This window comes from Morone saxatilis, unplaced genomic scaffold (genome assembly GCF_004916995.1).
Source record: "Morone saxatilis isolate NCDOM2014 unplaced genomic scaffold, NCSU_SB_2.0 Contig16, whole genome shotgun sequence".
In the NCBI taxonomy this organism is placed as follows: domain Eukaryota; kingdom Metazoa; phylum Chordata; class Actinopteri; family Moronidae; genus Morone; species Morone saxatilis.
The window spans coordinates 25,747,342-25,766,983 of NW_023339718.1; the positions used below are offsets into that span (position 1 = coordinate 25,747,342).

The following is a 19,642-nucleotide window of genomic DNA, read 5'->3' on the forward strand; positions in this document are numbered from 1 at the left end:
ATTCATTACTTAGTAGTTTAATAAACCTTGCATTTTCTAAAGACCCATGTTTCATGTGTTTTTGTTTTGCAGTCACTGTACACAAGTCAAGAACTCCAGCAACCGTTAGGCTGAGACTAATTTAACTGGCTTTCAAGTTTCCCTTTTCGAAGGGTGGCGGCCCGAGGGGAATTTATTGCAAGTTAAATTCTGTTATTTGATATAATTACTGATTCCTTCTTATAGCCAGAAGTAAGTGTAAATCTTTAATTTAATGCATTTACTGCAATATTTGAATGCCTTTTAAGCCTTCTTGCTACAGCCTCAAAGAAAGGCACAATTGAGTTTATTCTAATGTTAACGGCAGTGAAAAGAGGGATTCCATACAAATCTGGTGTTCCTTGTTCTTGTTGGATGTGATTGACCTACCTATAGCTCTGGATACAGCATAGGTTCCGTTGACACGCCAGCAACCCATGAAGGTGATACAGCCACCAAGATCCTCAATTCTCTGTTTCTCATCCTGGACAGTGAAGGACAAAAGAGAACATCTTTACCATGTGATCACCTTTCCCACCATTTATTTTATCTGAACATGTGCAGTAACTTGTTGTAACTGTCGACATGTATGTAAAAGCACCCCTCTAGAGTCCCCTGGAGGCTACAGCTGTCATTGCACCCACAGTGTAAAAGTGACAAACAGAACAACGAACATACTAACAATTTTGCTATCACTTACCAATTGTTTAACCAGGTAAAGGTTTGTACCTTTACCTGGTACCTTGTCACACAGAGCACTAAACTTCATGGTAATCTTCCCCTAAGATGTGTGTGCACTATTTGACCCTAGGGTGGTGCCATACAGTTCATGGGTCACCAAATCAAAAACGAATTTGACGTGATAGTAGCATTAGAGGTGTGTTGTATATACATGGAACAATTGTTGCTATGGTGGTGAAGGGGGAAAGGCCTTTTGTCGGCTTTGGGTGAGTAAAATAAGCTCTTCTGGTGACACAGAGAGCTGTGTGTATGTGTTTGTGTAAGTGTGATATTCCTACCTCTCTGTCTGGTTTATGGGGGTCCATGAGTGTTACAGCCTGTCCCTTTCTGACCAGTAATGCCTGAGAGTCTCCAAGCCAGGCCACAGTCATCTCTTGACCCTGGATCAACACCGTCACGCCTGTAGTGCCGCTCCGCAGACGCTGACAACATACACACGTTATCTATCAACCTGGGTTCCAGCACTGCACTCCCAGAACCCAAAACTCCAGTGGTAGGACCTCTGAATGGCGACACATAGCAGCTGGCCAATCAGCATTGTCGGTTGGACTTAATGCAAACATGAAATGGAGTGAAAGTGTAAATGTTGAAGCAGAATACTAAAATAATCAGTACCTCTCTCTTGGCTTTGCCTCTGAACATGTCATCTGTATGTTTGAAGGCAGTTTTAAAGGCTGTGGATGCGTCACTCTGCAGGGCCTCCTGTTTACTGAGAGCAACATGGAGGTGAGTGGCAGCATAGGTGGCAGCGTCCACCCCTCCATGGCCATCGAACACAGCGTAGTAGGCACGCTCCACTCCATCCTGGACCATGGTATAGAGAGAGATAGAAGTCAAATAAGTGTTTATCAAGATTTTTATGAATCTTGAAGGTGTTTTGATATCTGGTTTCAGTGTTAGGTGTTGCAGGGAAAGTCTTCTACCTGGATCCCAAAGAGCTGGTTGAACTCAGCCAGGGCCACGTGCTTATCCTCCATCTTCCTCCTCGTGTTCTTGATGGCGTGGACAGAGCAGCGGAGGAAACGAGAGGGGGCGGGTGGGAGCTTTGGGAAGTTTTGATGCCATGCAAGCGCCACATTTATCAGCTTGTTTAGGAAGAGACGTTGCACTGCCACTGCCTCAAGTACTATTGGTAAGATAAAATAAACAGGAAATCAATCACACTGTCTTTTGGTTCTTACTACTTTTTCCTATTGGTATATACATTGAAATACATGACAGACTCCACTCTCATGGTTTGGCATTTGTTTTCAGTGGCAAAGCTCTAATAAAGCCACTGAACACAACCTGTGCAGCACCAAACAGCAGACAGACACAGTTAGAGACTAGCTGGTGAACACAGAGGACCTCCCCCAAGTGGCAGTGGAGATTTAGTGCTCGTCCCGACAACAGACCTCCATTCATGACGGCAGACTAAATACAGACCCCTCAGTATAACACAATACAATTTAACAGCATTACAAGCTACAGCCTCCAAAATGAGCATGAGGTTAAATACTTACAGACGACTTTCTGTTCCTCTTTGTGGTCAGCCTCAGCTTCCTGCAGGCAGTGGAAAGGTGAAAGGTCGTTCTGCAGTAGCTGGGACAGTGCTGCTTGGCACAGGACAGCACTGAGGCCCGCAGGAGCATCCCTGAACCAACAAAGACAAGCAGAAATACATGTTGTGTATTTTGGCAAGATCTGAACGTGATACGTGATTCATTTCTCACCAGACTTTTCAGCCAAGTGACACACAGCAATACAGCCAGAGGTGACTGATCCACTTCAATGCAGAAATAAACAAGCGTACACAAAGGGGTTAAATATAATGTGACCATGGTCAATGGTCATTTAAAGAGTGCTGCTGGTATATGCACATCCAACTGTGAGATCATCAGTCACTCCTTTTCCTTTACAGAACTACATTTCTGTTGCAGACAAGACTGGGTTTAGGAAACAGGAAGTCGGGAGAACAATGCTGTTTCTACAGACAGGATATAAAGTCGTCCTGACAGGGCATACTTCTTAAAAAAATAATAAAGCATAGAAGAGAGCACACACATGGCAATGATTTTAATTTTTTTAATTTTGTATTTTCCAACTCTAACTTAAGCTGAGCTTAAAGGTTCACTACTAGCTGTTCTAAGGCTCTCCATTACAGCAAAACAACTAAGAAGGGACATCTTTTCAGGACTTTCAAGAAGTTCTGACCAGACTCCATAGGTCATATAGAGGCATCAGTATTAAATTGACACTGTTTTATAACCAGTTAAACACTCCTAGTTACTAATTAGGCTTAATTTAAAGGCTGCCACAGTACAGAGTGATGCATATCTTGTTCGTCTTATTATGAGCAGGGTTTAGCACTTCATTTCCCACTGCTAAGAGTGGCAAAAGAGACAAAAAAAACAAAAACACAAAAACTTACAACTGAAGTTTAATCTCTGCAAACTGCAGGACACAAGCAAAACAACTGAGTTAACATCTTCTCATTCATTGCTTGTGCAAGATCTGCCATTATAAAACAGGAAGCTGAATTCCTGTCTTCTGCTTCCACTAACAACCTCATACTGTCCAATTAAGTCATGAGGAATGTTTATGGAACTGACACATTTGTCATTTATTTCTCTGAATGACAAAAACTTTAATAGATAAATGAAGCACATAATGTTACATATTCCATATTCTATTCTGAAAAGGACAGCAGTATAACTAATAACTAACAATAGAACTTTTTCACAGCAGCCAGTTTGTAGGGTAAACAAGGTCCATCTATGATGAACTCATTTAAGAATAGTGAAATGCATGTCAGAAGAGCTCATTTTGTCCAACCAACAATTTGACAAAACTAAATTATTACACATTAAATTATCAGTTACGAGCACATTTTTGGCATTTTGCTTAAAAAATGTAGTTTTTAGTTTAAATGATATTATTTACAGTATCTGTATAGTTGATTATTTTTTGATTTATGGATCAAATTACTAATAGCATCCGCACTAATCTGGAATTAATCAGGTGGGGCCTGCAGGCTAGTTGAGGCAGCTTGAGTTCGTTGCTACATTCACATGGTACCCTCTTCTGACTGTAACATATATCCAACACACACTTTTTATACTTAAAGCTGCATTCTGTAACTTTTATACAACTTATTGTCATTATTGCTAAAATTTGCACTGTGTCCTGACAGTAGTACATGAGACAGATGATCTGTGAAAAAAATAGGTTCCTCTGGCTCCTCCACTGGGCCTGGCCTCCGTTGTTATGTTACAGGTTAAGTCTTTTACAGCTATGGTTTGGTACTTTTCTGCTGTCACTTTTATACAGTGTGTCAGCATCTATTATTGTGTCCGCTGCTGTGTGAGTGTCAAACAGCAAAGCTAACCATGCATACTGGGTGAGCAGGGCAAGAGCAGAGCAAGAGCAGAGCTGTCAGGAATGTGAGGAATGCAGCCACACATGCAAAAGATGGGCAGATACTCCTGCATTAACTACACTGACACTAGTGCTAGTGAGAATTCTATGATGGGAAAACAAACAAACAAAAACCTTTTTAATTGTGCAGCTATTCTTCCATTTAGATACGTTTATCACATGTGGCCCTGTGTGTACATTTTGCAGTGATTTAAACATTGGACTGTAATGTGCTGTGGTAGGACACACACAAGACACACTGTGGAGTAAATTAATAAACCCAACACGGTTTTCTCTACATTCAAAAGCCCTTTTCAGACATGGAATACTTGCGAGGAACTGGTAGGCCTTTGTACAATACTGGCTTTATCTGTTAAAGTGCTGGCATTTTGTCATTCTGGCAGAGATGTATGTCATGTAAATGTCCGTTGCTACTTTATTCAGACGTGACAGGAGGGTGGTTTCAGAAAGAGTTACAATGCTAACACAATATTAGTCATTTAGTCCACAGAGGGAGCAGTGTCACTTCTAGAAAACAGTGCAGAGTTGGAAAATCCTGTATATGTGAAAAAATGAAGAAAGAAGAGTTTTGTTAATTGTTCTCTCACAAGCTGCAACACGGACAGTTTTTGCTATTAAACAATTATTGACCTCCCCACACATTTTCTCATCAATTTCAGAATTTCTTAGAGAATTCTTTTATTTTGTACAGTGCACAAGCAGAAAATGACAACACGATAGGTTGGGACTCTTGTGTGTGTTTTGCAGGATATTTATAAATCCATCAATGCGGTTGTCATAGATAAAAATCCATGGAGTTAAGCATCCTATGGAGAGGGAGACCGCTAGTCAGTGTACGTACATGCACTTAAGTGCAGGTAATCGGAAAACGTATTTACATGCGCCATAGTAACCTGGCTACTATAAATCTGCATGTAAATGGCAGTAGGGCAGTAATCAGAATTCTTCCTTACTCCAAACTACATTTTGGAAGCCAGTCAGACAGAGCAGAGCCCCTCCTCACAGTGCAAAAGTGTGTGAATTTAGTTACAGTAAAAATGATTTTGGGCTTCCAAGCTTTTATTGAACAGGACAGGTCAAGTGAGAAAGGAAAGAGGGGGGGGGAGAGACATGCAGCAAATTGGCTCTTGGCTGCAATCGAATCTGGGCCTTTGCAGTAAGAACTCAGCCTTAGTACATGGGGGACACGCTCTACTACTTCTCGCACCGAAAAGAAATATCTGAGGACAGTGTAATTACCTCAATTACCAGTTAAAACCATGGTTACCCCTATACATGGCAGAGAAATTGTCATTCCCCAAGAGAAATGTACTCGGTGAAACCCAGTTTCTCTGAGTGCAACTACTGTGATTTTGGGAACCAGGTTTTTCATTTACGTGACAGCCAACTGTTACACTATCACTGAAGTGCATGGGTTGCACTATAATTATCGGGCAGAATAAGAAGATTTACGCTGTGATTTAGTATACTTTTAATAAAATAAGTGATATTAGATTTTAATTATGACTTTAATCAGGCAGAAGAACATTAAGAGCATAGGACATTCAGTCTCACTGTGTATGTATTTATTGTTGCACTGCTGTGGGGTTTGTCTATTCTCAAGGCCTACCAAAGTAAAATGTACAATGCATGCTGTGTACTTGTCCCTCCTGGTCGTACCTGGCAGCCAGCAGCCTCAGGCCCAGCTCCAGGCTCTCTCCAAGCAGCTCCTCCTGCGAGACTTTGCGGCTGAGAGGGTTGACAGGCAGTGGACTGTCTTCCTCCAGAGCAGCTGGGAAATCCTCCACAAACCTCCCCAGGAAGCACCTGGCCTCCTCCTCCTCCTCCATCCTGCTGACTCTGGCTGTAGTAAGCTCTCAGGTGAACAGGGAACTGTGATGGAGAATTAATGCAGTACATATCACAGATTTGAATTCCCACCTGAAAACAACTCTGAGAAATACACTCATAAAAAAATATTATTCCATTACTATAATAATATTGTTATTACCTGTCACTGAGACACTACACTTACTCACATTGTGACTTTGACTAACTTTCTTAAACTTTATCTTTGACTTACTACATAGAAATTATGAGACTGAGTAAATCAAAAATCTTTGCCATCTCATAATTTTCAGACTAGGACCAAATGTTGCTTAGTATCTCACAATTCTTTTCTATTTATACCACATCATAATCATTTCATGTTTGTCTTGGGGAAATGGCAAGCAGCAAGCCGCCATCATCATCTAACCTAGAGGAGGCTGCCTCTTCTTATTAACCCATGATTGGCCAGATTTAGCATGTTAAGGAAAAGCACCGCAGATATTTTCCCGTTTGAGGTGGAAACGAAATCTGCTGTAGAAACTGTCAGGACATGTTGCTACACATGACAAATTCTAACTGTTTTGATTTCCCATATGTATCATGCCTTAATAGACCTTTTCCACAGCAGCCATTTTGACATGAAACAGTAGTGTAATCACAGGTGCTACCAGTGATACTAATTGAGGTTCTGTTCCATTAAGTGTAGCAGAGCCTTTACAGTGAAAACTCAAACACTTTGTGCTTAGCTCTGCTATACTTTTAGTAGTATAAAGAAAATTCCAATGTGGACATTAATGTGCTAAAAATATAGTAGCTTTAAGTTACACCCATACACTGGTATACACCGTGCTGGGTGGCAGGTTGGTGTTAAGTGTTACTGCTTTCAACACATTTCTTGGAATAAACAATGAATACAACTTACTAAACAAACAGTGCTAGCAGTTACAGTAACTGTAAACTACGCAACGTTAGCTAAATTCAAAAGCGAATATGTAAAGTTAGCTACAGTAAGAACAAAGATTAGCTACGTAACGTTATGTCTACATCAGAGGGAAAGGCGTGTGCCACAGCTATTGAGGCTGTAAGGATATAACCAACCAAATGCTCACAACATAGCCACTCAATTTTATTTATTGTGGTTTCCCAAACATGTAAAACTCGCATGGCTTAACGTGTTATGACAGTGTGTGCTCAAAGTTATCGTCCCTCGTATTGACCGCAGCCTTCTCACGGTTGCAACATTTATGTTACACTGTCATGTAAGTTAACGTTACATGCGCTCGGCAAAACGAATTATTACATTAGGGTCATTACTGGCTACATTAGTTTAAAAATGATAATTTTCCAGAGTAGCGGAAGGCTGTTTCTTCATCTTACCTGAGGCTAGCTAAGTCTCTTGGCGTAGTAACGTTACGCCTACACACACTACAGGCGGACAGCTGAGGGAAACACGCCCTTTAGCGAGACAAAGAGTAAAAAAGAGTCATTGATAACGCACACAAACACAAACCTGCGCTGGTTGAACTGATGGTAAAAACGACTGATGGTAATAACTCAATCACAGTGTACTATCAATAACGTTAACAGATCTGCGGTTTGCTCAACACACTATTGGACCACCCTCCTCTACGTCATCACACTTCCCTCCTTCTTCCGCTGCAGATTTAAAGGGCCAGACCGACTATTAATGAAATGACCGAAAATGGTAGGTATTATTATATTCTACTACAAAGAGTTATAACGCCATGAATAGCTTACAAGGAAAAAAATAAACTGGAAAGGTGTTCTTTGATAGGGCTGCAACCTAGTCTAACTATCGATTAATCTGCTGATCGTTTCCTTGATACATATATGTGTGAATGAAATGTCAGTAAGTTAGTAAGTTAATTTCCTAAAGATCGAGGTAGGTCAAGACTGGCTTTTTATACTCGCCAAATTTATTACCCAAAGTATTCATTTTAAAGACATGCATCACATCCTCACATTTGAGAAGCTGGATTCAGCTTGACTTAAATAATGAATCAAATTGTCAAAGTTGTGGATTGGCTACTTGAGTAATCGACTTATTGTTACAGCTTTACTTATGACAAAGAATTACAAATTATATTGAAAAATGGCAATTTGAAAATGGAAAGTGAAAATGAAAGCATAAAGTCAACATCAGTATTTGTCCTGGAAATGGAAAACGAAACGTATTGCTAACATGTTAAACGCCAACTTACTAAACGCTTGCATGATAAATTATGCATATATCTTTGTACAAATGTGACAGTTGTGTCATGCTATAGCATAATAAGTTTATGTTAGAATTAATAACCGCACGTGTGTTAGCATGATGAGCAGTGTGCCTGCTAGAATTTAAATGCTGGTCCTTGTGTAGGATTTAGTGACATCTACTAGCAGTGTAGTTGCAGATGACAACCCCGTTGCCTCACCCTCCACTTCCAAGCATGTAGGAGAAACTACGGTGATCCCCAAAACAGTTTAAAACGCCAAAAACCCTGTCTACAGCCAGTTTTTGGTTTGTCCGTTCTTGGCTACTGTAGAAACATGTTGTTTCAACATGACGCTCCCTCTGTAGATAAAAACAGCTCACTCTAAGGTAACGAAAACACAATCATTCTTTTTTTTAGGTGATTATACACTAATGAAAACTTTTTTGATGTTTGATGGGGAACAAACAGGCTTACAGCAAACATTTTTTAAAAATACATATTTTACTGCAGTGTCATTAAACACACATGTAAAAACAGAAGTCCCTTTACTTACAGTATACATCTTTATACTATGTGTCAAGCAACTAACAGGGCACACTACACACAGACACTATACAAAGTAAGCTGCCAAGGCAGCCATTTTGTCTTTAGGTTTTTTAGGATTGCCACGGCGTCCCCTCCCTCGTCCCCGTCCTCCTCGTCTAGCACCCCCACCCCTGCCGTGCCTCATGGTTGCATGTTTGAGCTCCACCAGATCCTGGAAGATCGAATCACAGAAAACACAGCCGGTGTGTTGGGTTTCGCCAGCAGGAAGTGGAGTGCGAGTCTTGTTGAAGTCCACCGCAACGAGAGAGGCGTCGCAGGCATCGCAGCTCTCCTGAGCAACCTAAGGGAAGAGAGACGAACCTTACAGGCAGTGTAACGAATCAAGAGAAACTGTAAGAGATGAAGTGATAAAACTTCAGGAAAAAAAACAAGACATCATAGATACAGGGATGGGGGACTAATGAGCTGAGATGAAATCACTCCATGGTTTTAAAAGTACCTTTGAAAGCTGAAGCTGCCATGAAATAATTTTGTACAGTCATTCTTTTTGGACGAACACACATCTATGGTCCCCACAGAATAAATCCTACTGACTTTGGTGATACCCTGACATTTCCTGCAGTCCCACCATGAGGTTGACGTCTTTGGCTGACATTTTGGTGGATTGCCATGAGATATCCAAATCTATATTAATCTGTAGCTGAAAACTAACAGCACATTGCAAATGCACATTTCCTTTGTTAAACCGACATTTGATAAAAAATACAGTGAGTGGTTGTAATTTGTATTTAAAAAAATTAAACTATATGTTTGCGAGATGTTTCGATAGATGTGGTTTGATCGAAGGGCACTATGTCTAGAGATGGAACAATCCTACAGCAGGTTACGGATTATAAATACTTAAGGAATCTAGATAAATAGCACTAGTGCATTGTCCGTGTCTAAACATGTCATCATGTTGCAGTTGAAGGTCAAGGCAAAACTTGGTTTCCTATACAGAAATTGTTCCTCTTTTACATCTGCTGCCAGACACAATTCAGTCAGACAACTCACGTTTGAAATGTTTATTACAGCAGTATATCATAGTCTGACAATACAGGACAGCACTTACGGACGGCGGTTTCGGGCAAATCGAGTACATCACAGCCCATAAGTAACAGTTCAAATTAAGTAGAATTGATTTTATTTTACAGAAAATTCATCTTATAATATTAGTGTTCATTGCACCATTATAGGCTGTAAGCATGGAGATATGAGAATTTTGCTCTGGAAAATATAGACTCGATCTCTAAAAGATCACTGCAAATCAATCCCACTCTTTCTAACAAAATACACACCTTGGTTTATGTAGGAGATCTGAGTGAAGGGCTAAAATACAAAAATGTCCAGGATTTTTCGGAATTTTAATCCACTTCCAGGTCTTTCCATGACTGGAAAATTAGTCTCTAAATTTCTAGCTTTTCCAGGTTTTTGAGGATGAAGGGTCTACCTAAGAATTTGTTTAATGACGTTAATTTTTTAAAAACTTTTTACTGCTGTTGTTTTGATTATTTAGTCACTTTTTTTGTGTTATGATTTTGTTTGTCCCCTATTTCCCCTCTACAGGCGTATTGTGGCACTTGCCAGGTCATCACTGTAAATAATAACTTGTTCTTAATGTCTTACTGGGTAAAATAAAGGTAAAATAAATGAAAAATAAATGTTTCTTGGGGCTGAGAGCCACAGACAGGGTATGGAAGCCATACTTTTCTTTTGAATTCAGCTGCAAAAATGTGTTTTTGTGCATTTTATTGCACATGAGAGGAGGCAGATATGCAGATATTTGGATTTTCAAACGCTACACGTCTTTGCTGTTATGGCCATATAAAGTATTATATAAATATAAAATATTATATTTGTGCCTAGGACAAGATGTAGGACTATTTTCTTACCTGAACTCTGTGTGCATGTTCAAAGAAGTGCACCACCACGTTGCATTTGTTACAGGCCATCCTCCACTTCGGTCCAGAGGTGGGATCCAGCACCAAAACACCACTTTCACATTCCACACACTGTCCAATACCAAAAGAGTTGAGAGAGTGCTGACAGGACGGATGGGTACATTCATTGCATCCCATACCTTGGAAAAGCAGACATGAAAAGAAGGGGTTAGACGGCTATAAAGACTAAGGCTAAAGGCCAGATTTATAAAGAAAATGTGCAAATGTGTGGTTTGATTTGTGGCCACAATCTGCATCTATTGAGTGTCTGATTTACTAAGACAGCAGCTCATTACGCAGTCAGCTCCTGGACTGAACCTGGTACTGACCTCCACTCATTCTGAGTGAAGGAGATGAAATTACATAATAACACAAATCAAAATGCACACTCTAATGGTAGAGAGAGAGTCAGAGCGGAGTTTAATTGTTTTCCCCTCCATTGTGGGCGGAACTTAAATGTGCTTGGTTTCTATAAAAGACCCTTAAAAGGTTTTTGAAAAAGGCCATCATTTTCCACGATAATTCATCATCTTCCAAACTTGTACAAAGATGACTGACTCGTGTTAGGGCTGGTTTTACATTTGCTGTCAGAGCCACAAATCTCTAGGTAATTAGCCACTATCCAACAAATACAAGAATTACCATAAGTTAAAGTTCAGGTTTCGTCCTACCTTTCTTCATGTCCCTGAAAGGCGGATTGCTGAAGCAGTAGGGGCACAGGGGGTAGCTCTTGCCCCGGGCCCCAGATGTCCACAACACAAGCTCAAACTCATCTAGTGGACAGCGGAGCTCTTTGTACAGCTTGATGGCTCCATTCTGGGGAAGACTGTAGGTCTCATCACAGTGGGAACAGTGGAGCCGGCTAGGCTTGGCCTGCGAATACATGTCAAGATCAAATTAAGTGCATTCTATAGATTGAACAGTTGAAACAACATCAAGTCTTCACTGACGATTGCTGACAATACAATCTTGTACCCATGTATGGCTTTTTTCACTAAGGGAACTTAATGAACCAAAGCCTGGAGCCCTCCATAACCTGAACGTTCAATACCCTGTAAGGCAAAACAGCTGTGGCCAGTTTCTCATTTAGTCATAGAAGGGGAGGGGGTGAAGTGAGGGAGCTGCAATCTGAAACTAAAACGCTAGATGCCACTAAGTCCTACACACTTACAGCAGTTTCTTTACCTTTTTATATCATAAACAACAAATGAAGGCCTGACACCTGCTCTAGGGTTGGGCGATGTCCCCTAAATTGGCAGTTGATGATGTTTACAGTAAAATATCGCGATGGACGATGAAATCGTTGTGGGGGGGTAAGCACTTTTTATTTTACTAGTTAAAATAAAATAAAAGTTACTACTACTTACTTATGGTGTGTTCAATTTACACTGAAGTCGGAACTTGAGCTCGGAACAACGTAACCCCAAAGTTGAGTGTTCCCATCGCTTCCCAGCCTCACAAACGTACAAAAAACATGTAACTGCTGTTTACGTGAGTAGCAGATGATGCATGAATTCTATGTCTGGCTGGTGAGATTAATCCGATTTTCTGAGTTGGAGATCCGACTTCACGGGGGGTTCTGATTAAAATTCTGACTTGGAGCTCGGAAATTCACGACATTCGTGCACAACTGGAACGCCCACTTAGTCGTAGCACCAACAGCCGGCTCTCAATGCACGCTGCATTAAATTAGTCTAACTAACGGAAATTAATCCTCCTTTTCCGGCGATGTTTGTCACCTTATGTAGGACAGTGGGCGTCATATGAACTCTGAGGGGGTCATATCCCCCCCCATCCCTACTGCCATCTGTGCACATGGGGTGGGGGACGTGGCATCACGATGGTGGCTCTCCATCGTGATGTCGGTCAGCCATCACGATGGATGATGATATCGTCCATCGGCACAACCCTAACCTGCTCTCTTCTTATCAACCATTTGCATGCATTTGCAGGCACCTAGACCTGGTAGTTTGTCTATAACACCATGAAGGGTGGTAAAAGTGAATGGGTCAATCTACTTTCTGAAGCCACTGTATGTATGAAGAAAATGTAGTGTTACTAAAGCACATTCTCTGTATTGACGCCAAACCAAACACACGTACATCCCCAGCGCACATGGAGCAATCCAAACATGTGAGTTCCTCACCTTAAATAGTACCCCCCCCATACACATGTATTCAGATACAAGGACCACAAGCTTTACAGCCTCATGATTCATTCATGAATTTAAGAGTGGCTCTGACATCAGATAGAAATGGTAATGAATGGAGCATGTCTACTTTAGCATTTTCAACTTTGAAGGCTAGACATGACGTGGTTCAGAAAAGATAAATGGTGCCTTGATGATTTAAAAGTAAAAACCTATGAGCAATAACAGTGTGTAACAACACTTACACAAAGTGTCTGGGGGTGGACAAAATAAGCACGTGGCTGTAATAATGTCTAAGAAAGATGTTGCTGATTAATTTCCTGGTTGCTGGATTCCAAAGTTTACGTTTCAACCAGTATAAGCCAAACATATATCGAAAGGCAGAACGTCAAGATATTTCCTATCCCTTTACCCCATCAAACAACATTTTCAGCTACTCAACAATGAAAACCAGTGCTACGTAAGGGAACACATGGCAGCTCCTTTGTTTTAGTCTTTTAGCCTTTATTGATAAGACAGCTCAAGATAGACTGCTAAGGGAAGAGAGAGAGGGGATGACACGCAGCAAAGGGCCACAGGTCGGACCCATTGCAGCTGCAGCAAGGACTCGGCCCTGGTACATGGAGTGTCAGCTCTACAAGGTGAGCTACCAGTGCGCCTCAATACATGGCAGCTCTGTAGGCTAGCAAGAGGCAGAGGCTGATTGGGCCTGATCCTAGTGTTAAAGCAGGCCACGCCATTGGCACTTAACCACAGCCATCAGAGGTACCCTGTACCCTCTACTCTTATTTCATCCAGTCAAGAATGCAACATGCTTTTTCACAAAATTGGTTGTGAGTACCCATTGTATGGTGGCCGAGAGGCATCAACAAACTGCAAAAGCCACAACACAACAGAAGTGAGCAACAATGGATAATGACAATGAAACAGGGTAACAAAGCGTAACAAACTAATATCTAACACTTCCCACACTTGCAAAAGGTGTCTTCTATTTGGGTACATACATTGTTAACCTTTGACACTGCCCCTTTTCAAAATAACATACATGCTTTCTTCATATATCACAGTAGTTTTGACTGTTCTGCTGACCTGTATGTACTTCATGAAGCGACGGCACTTGCCACAACGGGAAAGGGGCTTCCCAGTGGCAGCAATGGGTGAAAAGGAGACCTCCATCAACTCATCCATGCCTGTAAAACACAACAGACAGATACAGTATCTGTGGATGGAGTTGCATAGAAATAAACCAAACAGTAACATAATATAAATAATATTTCCATTAAAACCTTAACTCTTTGCTGTATCTTCTCTTGCATTCACTTCCACCTTTCAAACGTTGCTACTGAATTATAACACATCATTGTTATTGACTTGATCCAAATGTTTTTACCATTTTTGCTAATTTTCACCAGAATAGCTCACACAAAATAATGTACAGAACTTGACGATAATTACCTGTATGTTTGTCCTCTTTACACATACATAGTCAACGTGTAGTTGCCTTGTCTCAACTTGTAGCTGTATAACTTAAGATTTCAGTTGTAACTGAATCTGTTATCAATTTAAAAAGCCATCATCACTGCTCCCCTTTTTTGCAGACAACCCCTTAAAGGTGCTTGTGACACTGTGCTCCTGAGGCTGCAGTGTACTTACTGGTGATAGAATCCACAAAGTAGTGAAACTTCCTCTTGAAGATATCCAGTGTGTGCTGCAGGACCTGCTGATAGTTGGCCTTACCCAGCGCGATGAGGTTCAGCTGCTTCTCCACAGCACTGCGTATGGTGGGCAGCACGAGTTCTGCATCTGCAACACACACACACACACGTTTTAATGCATTCTATAAAAGCCACTTCAAAAATTTCAATTGTTACTCATAAAGTGGCTCGTGTATTTTGATTAACTGGACTGTTCTGTCTGGACTCATGCCCTTAAGTGTTGACTATACGGGCCCACCTGCATCAAGGCCATGTAAGTTTATTTGCATATTTCAACAACAATTCAGAGTGCATCATAAAAGCAACCTAGGACCAGCCAATTAAAAAGATAAACAAAAACAAAAAAACAGGAGAATAAAAAATTGTTCTTCATTACTCCAAAAACACTGTAGTGTCAGTTTAGTTCAGTTTTTTATTTTCCAATCTTTGATTCATTCAATGTACTTACTCAGCACATGTATGGGTTTATAGTCTCCTGGTAATATGGCTATGTACATTTGTATGTCATCTGCATAGTTATGGTAACATATTTTATTGTTTTCCATAATCTAAACTAGTGGGGCAGGGAGATGAACAGAACAGAACAGAAGAGACCCCAGAATGGAGCGGTGGGGAACTCCGCATGTCATTTTTGTCTGCTCAGATATGAAATTACCTATAGATACAAAGTAGAGTTCAGTACTGTGCCAGAAAGTCCCACCCAGTTTTCCAGTGGGTCTAGTAATATTTTGTGGTCAACAGTGCGAAATGCAGCACTGAGATTCAATAATAGCAAGACTGAAATTCTGCCCCTGTACATTTTTAAGTGGATATCAATGAAGACCTTAAAAAGCGGTCTTATATTCACTGGATGACATCGAAAACAATTGATATAATGTCCAAAGATGATTCAGCAATGTTCTACAAACCCGCAATCAATGTATAACTACAAATCCCTAAGAGAATGTACAATATAAGACCAATCACCTGTCTTGTAGTAGCCATGTACCAGGACAATGCCCAGGTTGGTTGGCTTCAACTTGCGCCCATTCTCTACTGTCACATAGTTCCTCTGACAGATGTTGTTGATGTGGACAGGGATACTGGCATCAGTACCTGAAGGACAGAGGACAAAATGAATGAATGAATGAATGTATACTAAAGACCAGAATCGAGAAATATGTATTGACTCAATTAGCTCATTAAAAGACCTAATCAGCCGAGATTGTCTTAGGTAACCAAGAAAGGACTGCCTTAGTGACTGGCATCAAATAGTTACTGCAGTCCTTCTGTGTTTTTTTGGATGTTGAGTCCAAATATGACCAAAGCGAGACATATGAAGATATCCTGACCATATTTTAAGTCATAAGTTTGTTGATTTTGATGCAAGTGTCTCAAATCCATGCCCTCCTTCAGATAACATGTGAGGTATACCAACGCCATGTTTCTCCATGAGGGTGATGAGTTCAGCCTCGGTCAGGTAGTCTGGGGGGCTAGTCTGCTTTTCCACCAGCTTGATCTCATCTATCGTGAAAGTGTCTCCGCGCTCACAAACTGGCATGGCCTCTTCCAGAGGGATGCCCTGCCATGGCATCACTGTTGTGTATCCTGTGAACAGAATATACACTTAGCAAGGATTGGGCTGCACCGGCTAAATTAAAGATTCCCTCCAGACATGTATTATTACATATATACAATAGTCAATATATACATCAGTTGCAAACAAACATCTATAGCAATATAAATCAATCAACTATGTAAATAGAGTCACTGTAGCATGACAAAGCTGTTCTAGCGGGACAAATGACACACTGAACTTAACTGAAAATATATTATATGCATACATGAAGAAATATGTCAAGATCGGATTTTGCAAACCAAGCCGACGTTAGGTCAATTAGCAAAACTTGGCATAATGTTTTGTAATTTGAGGTATGTTGTGTCATTGTTTTGAAATGAAAATCAATTTAATCTTTTGCAGTTCATCATTACTACACAACATTTTATCAAATGTTGGGTTGGGGGTGTGTTTTTCACTTCACTTCAAGTCTTATATTAGCTGTGCACCTGGTACGTGGACCCAGGAAGTAGGGTATGTGATGCAGATTTGCAGCAGAGAGAGAGAGAGAAAGAGAGAGCGAGCATGCAAATATGGAGAGACATTTTGACGTGACATAAAAACTTATGTATGTACTGTATGAACTACAGTGCAGACTGGAGTCTCTGTAACAGTGATCCACATTATATAGCTGAAGTTCATCTCCTCCATGAAATGCGGTGTGTATTCTCACTGCGCTGCTTGTTTGTAGATGTCTATTGTACTGGTCCTGGGAAGCATCTATTACCGGCGTCCAGGCACTGTTTCTACCTCTTAATCTCCTTTCAGTACACGCATTAGTTCCATGTTGCTCTCTGTGTAGTTGCTGTGGCTGCTTTATTAATTTTATTTAACTCACAGCAACTTGAGCTCGCTAGTAGCAAACTACTGATAAATGACTGCTGCCTATTTGGAGTTACAAATGTAATAAAAGGCGCAGCTTGGTATTCAAGAAGTGAGCTGAATATGTTGCCTGCTGGCTTTACCTGCTGATATCAGGGTTTTGCCACTACATGAGAAGGCCTCTGTGCCGATGGTGAAGTCTATGGTGGTCTGGAGGTACTTGCAGTCCTGACTCACAGTGGCAATGAAATTGCGTGTGATGTACTCGTACAGCCGCCAGCCATCACTTCCTGTGGAATAGCAGAAGAGGAGGAACATGGGTTAGAGGAAGGTCAGATTATTTAAAGATGCTCCAAACTGCCACACTCGTACGCAATAATCATTTAAATATGCCACACATTTTTAGACCATCTCTCCTGGAAGGTGGTCTTCTAGTGTCAACAAATGAGTAAATATATTAATATACACCCAAACACAGAATACTGATTTATTATAATTAGATTGTGGGTAATACATTTCATGAAGGCAGCTGGCCAGTGCTTAAGGGAAGGCAATGACTGCAGTTATTACATGATGACTGACTCCTCGTTGGTGTGAAGTTAATATATAAGGCAACCAATTATTCTGTTTTAATTCAACCTCACTGTCAACCAGTTTCAGTTTTCTTCTGAACTATTTCTGTAGTAGAGAGTGGTTCCAACAAAAACTGTAGATTATCCTGAGCAATGGGGACACTGTTTCTAGTAAGATATTGCTGACATTGCTGCTGAATATTGCAAAAAAAAAAAAAAAAAAAAAATTGTAGAGGTATAAATCTCAGACACCTGACGGTGGGGGTGGGTGGTATAAAAGCCGAAAGAAGACAGGGTATCATGGGCACCTGGAGAGCAGTACCCAGAGGCGGAAAAGGAATAAAAGGCGTTTAATCAAAAGACTTTTAAGGCGAGGCTCTGTTCGCTGGGGTTGGCCCGCCTCGCGACTCAGTGCATGCGTGGTGGAGATGAGGAGGTAGTGGATAGCAAAGGGCTGATCATCAGCGGGTGGACAATGGTTTCCACCCCATCAGGAGAGAAAGAAAACCCCCCATGCGCACCTGCACTGAGCAAGCTCCTTCAGTGACAGGACTCCTTCACCCCAAATGTGTGAGGAGAGTTGACTCGCGTGTGTGTGTGTGTGTGTGGCGCCTCGCGTTCCGTGCTTGCTGTCAGACTGTTTAAGCACGTCATTCACATAGGATAGATAATAATTTTGTCAATCAACAACCTGTGCAATGAATCACCATGGACCGCAGCGACATAAGTTACTGTGCAAGTTCTGATTGCCCATGTTGGCAGACTTGGGTGCTAGTATTTTGTTGCTTATTTGTGTTATTGGTGTTTCTGGTTGTTGTGGTTTGGTTTACTGTTGGTTTACTCTCTGTACAGGTGTTAGTCATGTATCATTATGTTTTTCATACTCTTACCTTGTTTTTTTGTTTTTATTGACTGTGCTTTATACTGGTTTTTTTTGGCTCGTAATCCACTTTGTGCTGTGATTGATGGAGTGGAATTGTCCCCATTGTGGGACTATTTAAAGAATACTTATCTTTAATCAGAGTAGATTGAAGGAGTGTGCAAAAAACATGCGTCAGTCATTAATGCTTCTAAAACAACAGTACATCATAAACAAGTAAAGATGGCGACTTTGACAGCTGAATGCTTGGCCCTGTACAGCTTTTTGATGCTCAGAGGTGATATTTCACTTTTTAATTATGCCGATGTATCTAATTGCAGTCGAAGTGACGTCACCCAATTCTGCCTCTGAGGCAGGCAGCGCGCAGGGAGTGGATTAGGTTGGATGCGGTCTCCAGCATCGGTTCCTTTCCTGGGTCGGTTTAGATCCAGTGAAAAGCAGAGGTCTTGCACCTAATGGAGGTGAAGGTTTTAAACCCGTACTGTTTATGAGCAGAGCATTTATGTGTATCCCACTGTGGTGTGCCAGCCTGCAAGCCATGAAGCACGGGTGGAATGTGTGCTGGATGATACATTGCTGGGCCGCCCTATCGGGGGAGTTCAATCATGTCTTATGGGTATCCTCTGTGCCGCACCAGGGCACTTACCTCTTCGTCGCCACGCATGGGATGTTGGCTCGTGCTGTCTCAGCCCCCTTCAGGTCAAAGTTCTCGGGGTAGGTGGGGTCGTCTCAGCGTGACGTTGCGATAGCTGGTGGTAGCCCTGGTCGGGTGGCTAGCAGGGCGCTCTGCCAATGGCTCTGGCACTGGTATGCTGGGGACGCGCGATCGCGTGGAGAAATCAACAAAGGATCGGAGGATGTCTTTTAGTTTGTCCTTGTTATACACAAAACTCACAAAACTGGGAGCTGCACTCTAATTTTTTGTTAACTTTATTTAAAAGTGATTTTCCTTAAGCACAGTATGGAAGCGCTATTCTGGCACTTGCTGTCCACAGAATCAAGGGTGCGAAAAAAAATTAAAAAGTTTCCCCTACTGCAGAGCGTGCCAGTAACTCAACTAGTTGATCAAGACAAAAGCAGTCTTTAGAGAGGTGAGTCTCAAAAGTAAGCAACATGTATTCGATAGTGGCAGTTAAGGAGTGTTTGCCCTTTGTCAGCTGGTTTTACTAGTTATGTCCTGA

The 19,642-nt window shown here is 41.3% G+C and overlaps 2 protein-coding genes across 2 annotated transcripts in view; both read right to left on the reverse strand.

The window, feature by feature from the left end:
* Positions 1 to 325: 325 nt before the first annotated feature.
* ppm1f (protein phosphatase, Mg2+/Mn2+ dependent, 1F) lies at positions 326 to 7,632 on the reverse strand. The gene is made up of 7 exons (XM_035658880.1): positions 7,496 to 7,632; positions 5,836 to 6,048; positions 2,262 to 2,392; positions 1,683 to 1,885; positions 1,375 to 1,563; positions 1,038 to 1,181; positions 326 to 502 (listed from the first exon to the last, which is right to left on the reverse strand). Exons 2-7 carry the CDS (start codon positions 6,003 to 6,005, stop codon positions 326 to 328), a joined length of 1,014 nt encoding a protein of 337 aa, XP_035514773.1. The 5' UTR covers positions 6,006 to 6,048; positions 7,496 to 7,632.
* Positions 7,633 to 8,683: 1,051 nt separating this feature from the next.
* The window catches only part of top3b (DNA topoisomerase III beta), a 20,689-nt gene continuing 9,730 nt past the window's right edge, over positions 8,684 to 19,642 (reverse strand). The window contains 10 exon segments of the mRNA XM_035658881.1: positions 8,684 to 9,087; positions 10,679 to 10,866; positions 11,398 to 11,599; positions 13,965 to 14,065; positions 14,529 to 14,678; positions 15,557 to 15,685; positions 16,004 to 16,177; positions 17,153 to 17,299; positions 18,797 to 18,815; positions 18,818 to 18,913. Of these exon segments, the coding sequence (XP_035514774.1) occupies positions 8,812 to 9,087; positions 10,679 to 10,866; positions 11,398 to 11,599; positions 13,965 to 14,065; positions 14,529 to 14,678; positions 15,557 to 15,685; positions 16,004 to 16,177; positions 17,153 to 17,299; positions 18,797 to 18,815; positions 18,818 to 18,913 (1,482 nt within the window). The 3' untranslated portion in view covers positions 8,684 to 8,811.

Coding starts and splice junctions, on each gene's coding strand:
- ppm1f (XM_035658880.1), bottom strand. CDS start 6,005: ATGGAGGAGGAGGAGGAGGCCAGGTGCTTCCTGGGGAGGTTTGTGGAG. Junction 1,886..2,261: donor AGAGGAACAGAAAGTCGTCT/GTAAGTATTTAA, acceptor TCTTACCAATAG/TACTTGAGGCAGTGGCAGTG. Junction 1,564..1,682: donor ACCAGCTCTTTGGGATCCAG/GTAGAAGACTTT, acceptor ACCATGGTCCAG/GATGGAGTGGAGCGTGCCTA.